Source organism: Ammospiza caudacuta, chromosome 6, assembly GCF_027887145.1.
Source record: "Ammospiza caudacuta isolate bAmmCau1 chromosome 6, bAmmCau1.pri, whole genome shotgun sequence".
NCBI classification, from domain to species: domain Eukaryota; kingdom Metazoa; phylum Chordata; class Aves; order Passeriformes; family Passerellidae; genus Ammospiza; species Ammospiza caudacuta.
In genome coordinates this window covers 22,939,975-22,952,830 of record NC_080598.1, presented here as the reverse complement: position 1 = coordinate 22,952,830, position 12,856 = coordinate 22,939,975, and the positions used below count along the sequence as shown (strand labels likewise).

The 12,856-nt window shown below is 41.0% G+C and overlaps 1 protein-coding gene across 1 annotated transcript in view; it reads right to left on the bottom strand.

Moving 5' to 3' along the window:
• LDLRAD3 (low density lipoprotein receptor class A domain containing 3) overlaps positions 1-12,856 on the bottom strand; it is a 104,477-nt gene that overhangs the window by 48,204 nt on the left and 43,417 nt on the right. Inside the window, exon 3 of the mRNA XM_058807508.1 lies at positions 2,110-2,235. Coding sequence (XP_058663491.1) covers positions 2,110-2,235 — 126 coding nt within the window. The remainder of the gene's footprint in view (positions 1-2,109; positions 2,236-12,856) is intronic.

The following is a 12,856-nucleotide window of genomic DNA, read 5'->3' as shown; positions in this document are numbered from 1 at the left end:
GACATATGGAGGGTAGAACTGCCTACCATAAACACTGCCTCTGTTGATTCCCATTACAGAAGGCTCAGTTTAGCTGAAGTTTCCTATTTTAAGACAACAATTTTGACTGAGAACTGCCAGGCAGTGGTTTATTTACCTCTGATTCTCTTACCCATTCTCCTCACTATTTTGAATTGATATAACAGCAATACTGAAATCTCAGCCTCTCACGGCTTAAATTTCAACTCCTTTTTAAGGAACAATGCCTACACACCTCATATATGTTATATATAACCATATCCTTCAACACAGTCATCACTTAGCTGAGATATGCATAATTTAGCTGGTTTTAATATCTACTCATAAATCAATCTCTGTCCTTTAATACTTTTTGGCACTCTTCTCTGAACTCCAAACATGTTTTGGTAATGAGGTGACTGAAATAGAATGCAACTTTTCAACTGAAAATTTTAAAAAGGCTGCTTAGATGCCCTGTCTACTTCAAGCGGCTTCTCTACCACAACAACAAAGGGGATTTGTTTCCAAATACTAACTGGCTTCCACTTTTTTGGCTTTAAAGTAAAAGCTAAATTTAAAGAGTTTTTTAAAAATAAATAAATACAACTTTAAAATCTGTCTTGCATATAACCTGCAGGAAAAAATAACAAACACTCCCAATTTCTCCAGTTCCCCAAAAGCTTGTTCAGCACAAACATGCTAAAACTCCTTTGGTTTGAAACTCCTGCACGCTTGCATACCACATTGATTTTTGAAGTCACCTCAGAACCTAAATAGTTGATCCTCTTCATAAGCAGTAACTAGACATTTAGACATGCTAAAAAACACCAAGTGCCTCACTGGCATAGAATAATGGAGAGATCAGTAGCATGTTATCATCAGCTTTAAGGTCCCATTAGAGCTACACATTACAAGCTCAAAGGAAATTGTGTCATTCCTAATGAACTCCATAAGCTGGTGCACTTTCAGTTGAGACCTGCCACTTGTCAGTCCACCACCTTAAGGATAGTCAAAGCACTTTTGTCAAATTTTATTTTTAGTCCACGTGTTCAAATGTAACCAAGAGTAATTTCCTTAGCCTTCAATGCTTCTCTGGCTTCACTTTCTCCTCAGAAATACTGACTCTTTGCCACAGCCACACAGTCCTTGAAGGGCCCAAACCAGACTCTCCAGGACAACAACAGATGCCACCTTGAGAGGGTCACGCTGTGGAAGCACACCAACCAGAAAGGCAAGTCCTCCACAAGCAGACAGTGACAGATCATGCTAAAGATTGCCCCTTTTGTTATCTTTGAAAGCTGCTGTCTGTTGTCCTCCTCCTGACCTTTAAAAGTCATTGAAAAAAAAACCTCAGCATGCCTCTGACAGGAGAATGAGCAAGTATTTTGCTGCAAGCTTTCACCTAGAGACCCATGCTTTTATCAGCTCTTGATAGTAACAGCAGAGCTGCTGGATTCAACATAACATTTCCCTACTGCTCTGCTATATCCCTGCTAGACTTACAGATACAAATGGATCTGTGTAGCCACATGCAGAGGGTTTAGCCCAAAACAAGCAGTACTTCAGATCATCTCTCTGCTACAACTTCCCTGCTGCTGCACATTGGCAGGCATGTCTGGCTTCAAGAATCTGCCTCTCCTTCCAAGAACCTGTTTCACTAAATATACCATTATTTGCTTTTTTTGTTGCTTGAGAACACGCATAAACAGAGAAACCCAGATGCACTGATGACCAAATACATCATATTCTTCAGTGACATGAAACAGGCAAATAAAAATGGAACAACTCAAATTATATTTAATATATAACTCCAATCTGAGTTCATCTGAGTACAGAGAACGTGTTCAAAGCAAACATGCAGCTTAAAACTAATTTCAGGGGCTTGGAGTAACACACAGGCATCATATACAAAGCAAGACTGAGATGGACCTAAAAAAAAAAAAAGGCAGACTCATTTTCATGAAGTGAAAAACCAAGGATTGTCTGGGTCGTAAATGACAGGGAGAATATTTGACTCAGAAATGGAAGGCTACTGAATGTTTCCTTTCTAAGTAGCATCAATTAGTTGGAATAAGCAGCAGTGCCCTCACTTGCAAGCAGGCTCCCACTTACTGCAGTTCTCCTCATCGCTGCCGTCGGGACAGTCCTCGAAGCCGTTGCACCGGAAGCGGCCAATGATGCAGTGGATCCCGCTGGCACAGGGGAAGAACGTGGCACCACATTTGGATTTGGCTTTTGCTGTGAGAAGAGACAGAAGTGGCAGAGGTGAGGAAAACAATTTACAATGGCTAGAGAGCCTATTGTAGCAGTACAGTTAAGGGTGCTCTATGTAGTGCTGTTGGCACCGATGTTAGGTGCCTTACCAGCAAATTAGCGTCTTTGTGCGACTAAGAAAAACAAGAGACCCTCAAAAATACTTTTCAGGCTGCAAACACAAATAACACTGCCTTTATTCAACATGATTGATATAAAACTGGGTGCAAAACAACCACTGTATCTCATGCTGCACAGCAGAGCTATTTATAAAACATTAAATACTAACAATAGCATCAAAATGTGTTTAACACGTGATTACAGCATCTCACGATGATCTCAAGTGCTATGCATTTTTTACTTTACTGCACAGCCACTTTTCATAGCAAGAAACACTGCCCTCAGCCGTAGTAATGCAGACAGGTTCCACCATGATGCTCAAGGCAAGCACCAGTTAAGTACTGTGGTATCATATCACCAGCTGAGAACAAAACAACTCCCAACAAAAAAAGCAATTTTACAAGACAAATGATTACATTTTTGCTTTTTAAAATTATCTTATTACTTGATAGACCACACCACAGGACACTGAAGACTTTGGACAGTCTGCTCTAAAGCAAAGGCAGTCCCTGCAGGAAGGTGTGTATGCTGCAATGTGGTAACACCACTGATGGGAGAACATCAGGGAAGAAGCAAGATCCAGAGCTTGTAGGTCTTTTAAGCAAATGTTTCCTACTCCTACACCAAATCTAAGACATGCTTACAACTCACAGGTACCACAGCAAGGGGCAAGTTTTTAATGTGGCCCTAAGGCACATCAATACACCAAGCTGCCCAGTTTTACAAAGCCAGGACAAAGTCAGGTCCCATCAGTGTACAGACCAAAGAAAAGTATATTTAACAGGGATAAGCAGCATTAATTTGGAAGGAATCCTCTCTTCCAGGATTAGCTATGTCCATCACTCAATGGAGCGCATATAAATTGTTTTAAACCACAACTACAGTAATTCTCACTTGCTTTAGTGTCCTCTGAAATCAAATTCTTGCAGTTCCTCTCTTACGTGTTTTTCTTCATTTTATTAGTAGTTTTCAATTATAATCATGAAATAATTATGATGAAGTAAAATAAGATGTATCACTAAATTTCATATATTCAACTACCACTTTTTCTGAAGACTACCCAAGGACCACTTGGGGAAAAGAAAGTGAGCCATTACTTTGCAAAAAAAGATGATAAATTACCCTGAAGTAGCCACTGTGCTTCACACCTCTGGCAATAGAAAACCATCAGCAGAGACATTTGAAACCCCTGCAATTCTTCACACAACTTCAAAGAGCAGCTTCTGTGTTAGAATTCTAGGACAGACAGATCTCAGCTAAATAATTTAATAACCTCGAGGTGTGAGGCAACATCATACCCCCAAAAATCTTTAAACAAAGGCAGCAAAACAACCTCAGCAACAGATTCAGTGTCATCAAAGCAAACAGTGCGTACTAATGCACTAACAAGCCAGCCAAGATGCTGCTGGAAGAGAGTGATAATAGCACACACACGTGAAGAGGTGCTCAATGTTTCACATGTTGTGCTTTTGTTGCTGTTTATCTTTCTATAAGAGCTAACATCTTTCTGAAACCCTACAGTGAACACACTCCAAGTGCTTCTGGACAACTTAATTTAGAGACGCATTTTGAGCCAGAACGGTTCCAGAGGGGACAAAAGGAAGAAGTTCCAAGAGTTTCAAGAAGGAGAAGAAATAAGGCAAGAGGGACGCAACTGTGCTTTTGCCTCTGTTAACATTTACTGTTACCCATTTCTCCAAGCAGGTTTACTTTTGTCACTTGGAGTCTGAATTCAGAGACTATCAACTTTCTGGCAAACCATACTCAACGATGCTCTTTGTCCTCTTTGAAAATCTTGACAAATTAAGGCTTCACAATTATTTACTTTTAACATTTCTAGCATGGACCATTCTCTTACTCTTGTAGCCTATTCTTCCTGACAGATTTCAGACCGTGAATTGTCAAAAGCCTCTGGGCCTCTGAAGAGGTGATGTGGCTGCACATTCCTAAGCAGAGTGAACATGCAGTGAGCTGTGCACGAGCCCCGTTTCAGGCATGACAGGCACAGGTCACAATATCCTTGGCTGCTCTGGCCCCAAAGGGTACAAAGCACATCTGGGACATTGCCTTGAGCTACCACAGTAAAGCCATAAGTAATATTTAATGTTTGGACACACCTGGAAGAAAATCATGCTGGAATAACCAGAAACAAAGTTAAGAATTCTTTCTTCTCTACAAAGCATATAGATATCCCACCAAAAAAGAGGGAGAAACCATTCAGGACAATTATCTAATGTAAGTATTACTTAGACAGTTATATAATGTTTAGGTAAACATTTTATCCCTAGACATCTTTCTATCTTCTCGTCCTCCTCCAGAGACAGCAGCCAGAGCACAAGAAAATCCTGTTTTACAATAACTGTTCATAAAAAACAACACATACTAGTAACCACAGACCAAAAACAAACAAGGAACTAAACACCTTCAAATTATCTCTAAGTTTCCCTTTTTGATAGTCCACTGATTTTATTTTTTTTTTAACTGGAGAGAAGGAAAAAAATAACAAAACTCAAATTTAATTCACTATACTTGCAACAGACAAGATATATAAACCAATCCCAGTTCAAACTCATACTAGCGACCCTAGGAATATAAAAGAGCATTTCAACCACCTAGGTGATTCACGAGTCAGTCAGTCGCTTACTAGACACAAGTCTTGCTCCCAAAGAGAACTTAGTTTTCCAAGTTCCAATTCCAGACACAAAATGCATTTTTCATATGCTGTACACAAATGCAGAAAAAATTAGAAACCAGTAAAGGCTAAGTCCAAGTCACGTCCCCTGACTCTGGAGAACTCCACTGAAGAATTTCAGCTTTATTTTCAATTTGACATCCTTCTTGTCCCCTGGCATAGTTTTCCCAAGGTTTTCAAGTAAGTGTTTTTGCTCACTGCTCATAAAGTTCCTATGGAAAGGACAATAATTTCTTCCAGAGTAGAAACCTACCTTCCCATTCTGCAGGATCTCTGGAAATACTCTGAACACGAAGGGCTATAATTTTCTTCAGGTCTGGCACCCTAACAAGTAACAGATACATATACCAGGACCATGACAGCCTACAGCACATTCAAGTCATGTGCTGCACTATCCCAGCATTCCTCTGCAATTCCAGCTCCCATTACGTGACTGTTACAAAAAGAGTTTTCTTCTCCTTTGCTCATCATTGTGCCTCCTACTGCACAGGTTAAGAGTTTTCAGGCAGATCTGTATGTGAGAAGCTTCATATTGATCTAACAGCAGCTATCTATTTGGCTATTTCAGTGATTTTAGCCTCAATAAGCTTTCAAGAACAGCATTGTCTTTGCAATCTATATTCTTCTCTGCTATGCTTGGTTGAAACAGGCTCAGGATAATCAAGAATTACAGGGAGATCTGGAAATGACAGAAGAGAAGTGAAAAAATGAACAGGCACATGTGGATTGTTAGACCTTATTTATCCAAGGTATTACAACCTGCTAAAGGAAAGGGAAGGGAGGAAGTTAGTTCCTTTAAAGGAACTTGCAGGCAAGTGCCCTTGAATCCATGTCTCCAGAAAGAAAGAAACCAAAAGACCACACACTGGACAGGAAGGGATGAAATACAGCAAGAAACCACAGAGCAACTTACAAAACTGTCACTCTGGATTCAATATAGCAAGTACAAAATACACCCCAAAAAACCTGCCATTCAACCAATTTGTGAGCCTAAATCAAAAAAGAATCAATTCACTTCAGTTCCACTCTTTGTTTTACCTGTTCATGGCAAAAGCGACCCAGGACTGGAAGATGAATGTGAATCTGTATTTACATTACACAAAAGGGAATTGCCATGGTATTTAAAAAGAGGCATCCGTGAACTACCATGAACTTGAGGAGCCCTCTATGACTCCATCACCCATGGGAAGAAATTGCTCTTCACTAAAATACTCTTTTCATGTCTTAAAATTGAAACATGAAGGAAATGGTGAAGATGGTGGCAGAGGGTTGCTGGCCACAGTACAAGTTTGCCAAATGCTCCCTCCAGGTTGCTTCGCTTAAGTTAAAAAAAAACTAATTTTGGCAGTTGTACATGTGATGTGTGAAGTCGCTCCTTATGCTACACAGAACCTAATCCTCCCACCCTCTACTTTCAAACTCTAAAAAAATACTAACTTCCCATCAGGACCAGTAGTACACTCCACTGACAATGTGACAGTTTGCAGGCACAGCTCTACAGCAGTAACAGAAAAACATTTTGCTATCTTTAGGATCTCAAGTGTGAAACTGTACTATTTTTAAAAAAGTGTGATCCATTTTATTATTTCTCAGCAGAGATGCACAATAGGAGAGAAAAAGAAATCAGATTTGGCAATACTGTGTAAAACCTTATGCAGTATATAGATAACACTCTTGAATAAAAGCAATTTTGGTACTCATGGCTACAATGACTTGGAACCTGATTAGAAGGTTACAACTGATCTGCAATGGGCAGGTGATTTTTCTTTTCACAGATAAAGCAGCAAAGACATCAAATGCATTTTATAATTAACAGTATTAACTGTAAGTTTAACAAGATCAAGTACAAAGTGCTGCACCTGGGTCAAGGAAACCCTGATGTGTAAACAGGCTGGAGGGTGAATGGACTGAGAGCAGCTCTGCCAAGAAGGACTTGGGGATTCTGGTGGACAAGACTGTACATGACCCAGCAATATGCACATGTGGCCCAGAAAGTCAAATGTATGCTGGGCAGCATCCAAAGCAGTGTGGCCAGCAGGACAATGGAGGGCATTCCACCTCTTTACTCCATCCTTGTGAGACCCCTAGAGTACTGCATCCAGCTCTGGGGTTCTCAGCACAGGAGGAACATTGACCTGTTAGAGCGAGGCCAGAGAATGGATCACCTCTCCTATGAGACCAGGCTGAGAGACTTGGAGTTGCTCAGCCTGGTGAAGAGAAGGCTCTGGGGTGACTTTACTGTGACCTTTCTGTAGCTGAAGGGGATCTACAAGAAAGCTGGAGAGGGACTATTTACAAGACCATGTGGTGACAGAACTTAAGCTGAAAGGGAATAGTAAATTTAGATTGGATATAAGGAATAAATTATTTAATGTGAGGATTGTGAGGCACTGGAACAGGCTGCTCGGAGAAGCTGCAGATGCCTCACCCCTGGAAGTGTTCAAGGCCATGTTGGATGGGTTTCTGAGCAATCTGGTCTAGAGAAAGGCATCCCTGCACATGGACAGGAGGACTGGAACTAGAAGATCTTTAAGATCCTTTCCAACCAGAACCGTTCCGTGATTCTATGACTGCTGCAGTTGAGCCAGCTTATCTAAGCCTCAAGCATTTCACAGGTAGTTACAGTGAACCGGGCACTAATTACTCGTGCAACATGCAAAGAGCACACAGCAGGCACCCCATACATGTGGCCAGTAGACAAGCTTATTTCCTTTTAACTTTACAAACATTTCAGTTTTAAAATGTTTCTCAATTATTTTGTAATCTGAAGTGAGGAAACAGGATGCAGCAGATAGAACGTACAGACAGAAGTAAGCTACACAGAACCAGAGCATCTTTGAACTAAATTGTTGCCTTAGAGCCTCTCCAAGCAGCAATCAAGTAACTTTATGCTGCTTCACAGCTATGCATCTCAACTCAGCAACAGATAATGATTTGTTTAGCTAATCAAAACTTGATTACTTGCATGCGACAAGAGCAACTCTCCAGACAGAAACCACTGCATGCAGATGCTGCATTATTGCACAGACATCAGTATTTTCCTGACTTTGATAATAAACCATCTTAAATTCTGTTGTGGGTAATTTCGGTAAGGAATGTTACAGCCACGTGAGACAGCACTGTAAAACCAGATTCTTTTGATGAATGCATGGTGAGATGCAGCATTTCAGTAAAGGCTTTACATGAAGGAGATAAGGGTTTCAACTTTAATTTACAAAGAAGGATTGATTTGACAACATGTAACACAAGGTGGATGGCACCAGGATCTGATTCCTTTCACCCCAAGAACTGATATAAACCCTAATCCTGTTAACATTTAGTTATTTTGCATCAGTTAACTGCTGTTTGGACCCTACAGTATTTTAAATTCTGTTCCCAATGGGAAAGCCACTGCTACCTGTTCCCAATGGGAAAACCACTGGAGGCAAATGCATCATGTGTTGGTTCACAGAGCTCTAGAACAGGGCTGTCTTGCAGAACAACACAAGTTTCACTTCCTCTGCTTGCTTTTTCCTATCTAGAAAAAAAGCTAGCACTTGAGTAATATTGCCAGAACAAAATGCACTCAATAGCCCACTATGTCAGAACTTCTCCAATTCAAAACTAAACAACTATTAAAGTTACTGAGTTATGATACAAAACACAGCCAAACTGCAGAGCATTCACTGCACCTATAAAATGCCCTTGTGTCACTCTTGCTTTTGCTCCCTGTTTAACAAGGCTGGTGAAAGAATTGCTATTCTTAAACTGCTAATGCAAACATAGAGAAAAAGAGCCTAAGGTGTGCTTTATTTTAAAGGAAGCAATTTTATGGGTTTTTAAGTAGTGAAATTAGCCCAGTAGGAAGCATCAGAGGTTGCCTCCAATATGGTAAACTATCAGCCACTTACATGAGTAATGTTTACACTGTAGTTAGCAGTAAGAGAGAAAGGACAATGCTAAAGCAAAAAAAAACAAACCAAGGGAGTCTGCTGCCATGAAAAGTATATGGCTTCCTTCTAAAATAGCAAAAAAAGAAAGCACTTCAGAGCTGAATTACTGAGTCGGTGGCCTTTAATTCTTGCCAGACAGTAAGGCCTTAAAGTAATCCTTCATGGTCTAAGAGTCTATGTTTAGTCCTTCAAAATCACCACAAAGCAGAGATGTCAGAGCATGGAGAGCATGGACAAAAACCTTGGTTTTCACACATTCAGTAAACCAGTTTCTCACTAAGAGAAGTATTTTAGAAGTTACTACTCACTAAACAACCCGAACAACAACATCATACCAAAGGACAAAGTGAGCACAGTTTCAGAGATGTTAACTTGCTCAGGATGCAAACAGGCAGGACAGAACACCACCCTTAAGCACTCCAGTAGCAGTATTCCTCAGGAACAACTGTGTGCCTGATAGGCTACAATCCCTCACTCTATTCTGGGATACTACCTACCTGTTCTTTTTCTTTCAGTTGTACCACTGATTCCATCCAACTGTTAAACCTGTCCAATTCCAAGCTCTCCAATCGGGCTATTTACTGACCTCCATCAAGAGGATTAAATAATTAGCACCACAAACCCTTTTGATCTCCCTGCATAAAATGCTATCAAACATAAGCAGCTATTGCACTTGCCCCTACTCATGTGTAATTGAGCTTCAAATGAAACATTCACCATGGTCACTTAATTACAAATCTTATTATAACTACTAAGTATTTGGTTGCTTAATCATGAGTAAAAGCAAGAGCTAATTCCAGTTTGATATTCCAAGTTTGAGAGCCATCTGAGTTAAGTGGCAAAAAAAATCAGCAGCTGCCTTACAGCATCTTCCCAATTAATGCTGATGCTCATTTAATGCATTGTTTAATATCCAGCTTTGCTTAAGAATTCTGACTTTTTTACCTACCTGCAAGAAATATTCCAGGTCAACCTGGAGATGACAGGAAGCAGCAAGAAACACAGGAAGAGACTTAAAAGCACTTACTGATTTTGATATGCAACTAGAAGTCCAGAGGTCTTCCATGTGTATATGTGCATCTACTACACAACATACAACTACCTTCATTGAGAAATTCCTAGCTTTCTGCTATGTATTCTAGTTATCTAGAAAAAGACTGTTAATGTCATTAGATTTTTACACGAATTATTACTGGGTTCTAAATAAGAACGAGACATCTAAAGATTGGTTTGCTGGAATTCTAGCACATGACAATCCTTATTAACATTAATACACAAAATCTACTGACAACAGCTTTTCATTGCCATGACCCTTTCAGGATGCTAATTCTGGTAGAATATTTCTCTCTTCCTAAGTTCAGGTCCTGCTGTTAGATTTTCTCCTTCCATATACTAACACACTCCCCACCAAAAGTTGTCAATATAAAAAATAATGCCTATTTATCACTGGAGGGGTATTGGGGACAGATGAAGGTGATACAGAAACTCCATCATTAGAAGGCATGAAAAGATACTTTATTATTAGAAATCTATAGTTCTTAGAGAAACAATGGTGGACTTGAGATCTGATTGGCCTTTAGGAATCTTCTCTCACACTATTGGTGAACTATGAATCATATCTCTAAACAACAGTTACAGAAAGAGAGAATTATTTTCATTCTTTCCTCTAAGTTTCCCAGGCTCAGCCTGTGAGAAATTATCTCTATTCTTTCTTCAACCAAACTGAGAATATCCACACCTATATACCATCCTGTAAGGGATCCAGCTGTTTAGAAAAGGCAAGACTTTGGCCAAGACTGGCCAACTCAGTGAGCAGGCATTAAACTGAAGCGTGAGGTCCAAAGTAACAACATTTACTACATCACATCCAGCTGGCAAATAAGCCAGGCCAACCATAGCAACAACAAATGTTCCTGATCTGACTACCAAGATGAGATCCAGAAGGAAAACTATCTCAAGGGTGTCCATGGCTTTGGCAGATCCTCCAGCAAAACCTGCAGGAACCATTACCTCTCTGAAATGCCAGTACACCAACACACAGCACAGGGAAAATCCAGGCAGAATTAGAGATCTGTGTGCACATCCTCTGCAGTTACAGAGATGTGGCGGGATGGCTCACATGACTGGAATGCTGTCATGGATGGCTACATCCTTTCTAGGAAAGACAGGCCAGCAATGTGAGGTGCTGGAACTGCTCTTTATGTGAGAAAGCAGCTGGGATGTATGGAGCTCTGCCTCAGGCCGGGTGAAGAACCAGACAAGAGCTTACAGGTAGGAAGTCAACACGTAAGGGACAACATGGGTGACACAGATTCTGTGGGTGTTTGTTATAGGCCACCCTGTCAGGAAGGGGAGGTCAATGAGGAATTCTCCAGTCAGCTGGAGGAGCCTCACAGTCACAGGCTCTGGTGCTCATGGGGAGCTTCAGCCACCCTGATCTCTGCTGGAGAAACAACTTGTGGGCAGACAGGAGCCCAGGAGGCCCCTGCAGAGCACTGATGGTAACACAGGTTTTGACACAGGTGGTGGAGGAGCCATTGAGGAGAGGTGTGCTGCTGGACCTTGTAGTGACAAACAAGGAAGGACTGGCTGGGGATCTGAAGAAAGCCAGGCAATAACTGCAATTACAGCCTGGACTACATGAGAGCTAGCTTTGGCATTCTCAAGGCCAAAGGAATCCAGAGGCGAATCCTATGAGTCATGGCCCTAAAGTTGGGAAGGTCCAAGAGAACTGGTTAATACTCAAGTAGTGCTTCCTCCAACCTCCAGATTGTTTAATTTCTTATTCATAGGGATGCACCAAATGGGGCAGGTTCATCCCTATGAGTAAGAAATCAAGTGAAGAGGACAAAAGACCTGCATGAATAAGCAAGGAGATTCTGGCAAACATCAAACAAAAAGAAATAGTATTGAAAGTGGAAAAAGGGACAAGTCACTTGGGAGGAAAACAGGAACACTATCAGAGTAGACAGGAAAAGCTATAAGAACAGCTAAGGTCCATTTAGAATTAATGGGCAATGGATGTCAAGGACACCAAGAAGGGCTTCTTTAAGTACATCAATAGCAAAAGGAAGAACAGGGAAAATTTGGGTCCACCCATTTGGGAATGAGGTGGGTGCCCTGGTGACAAAGAATACAGAGAAGGCTGAGATACTGAATGCCTTCTTTGCCTTAGTCTTTGCTGAGGGCAACCCTTGGGAATCCTAAACCATGGAGGCAAGAGAGAAAGTCTGGCTTTCCCTTGGCTGAGGAAGAACAGGTAGGAGATCAGGCAAACTTGACACCCACAAATCCATGGATCCCAATGGGATGCACCGACATGTGTCGAAAGATGCTATTCTCTATCACCTCTGAAAGATCATGGAGAACAAGAGAGTTACCTGAGCTCTAGATGAAAGCCAAGGCTGCTCTACGTTGCCTTGGTGAGGCTGAGTTGGAAGGATTCTGTCCAGAGCTAGTGCTGCTCACAGAAGTTCCATAGTTTCCTCCTCTGGAGATATTGAAAAGCCACATGAACATGATCCTGTGCAATTGGCTGCAGGTATACCTACTTTAGCAGAGGAGTTTGACTATGACTTTCAGAAACCCCTTCCAATTCCAATCATTTTCATGACACAGATTCTGTGACTCCTCCTGTTTCCTTTGGAAGCATTTAAAATGCACTAGATAGAGATGTAGAGTAAACCATGCAACCACAAAGGTAGACTCTTAGTAAACTCCTGTTTACAAGGAAAGTTGAACTCCCAGATCACACTCTCAAACAAATGCCACAAGCCTCACACTTCCACCTTTCACACAGATGTTAGCACTACTCAGGCCAATGGAATATTCCATCACCTGTATTTCTACTAATTATTTTACC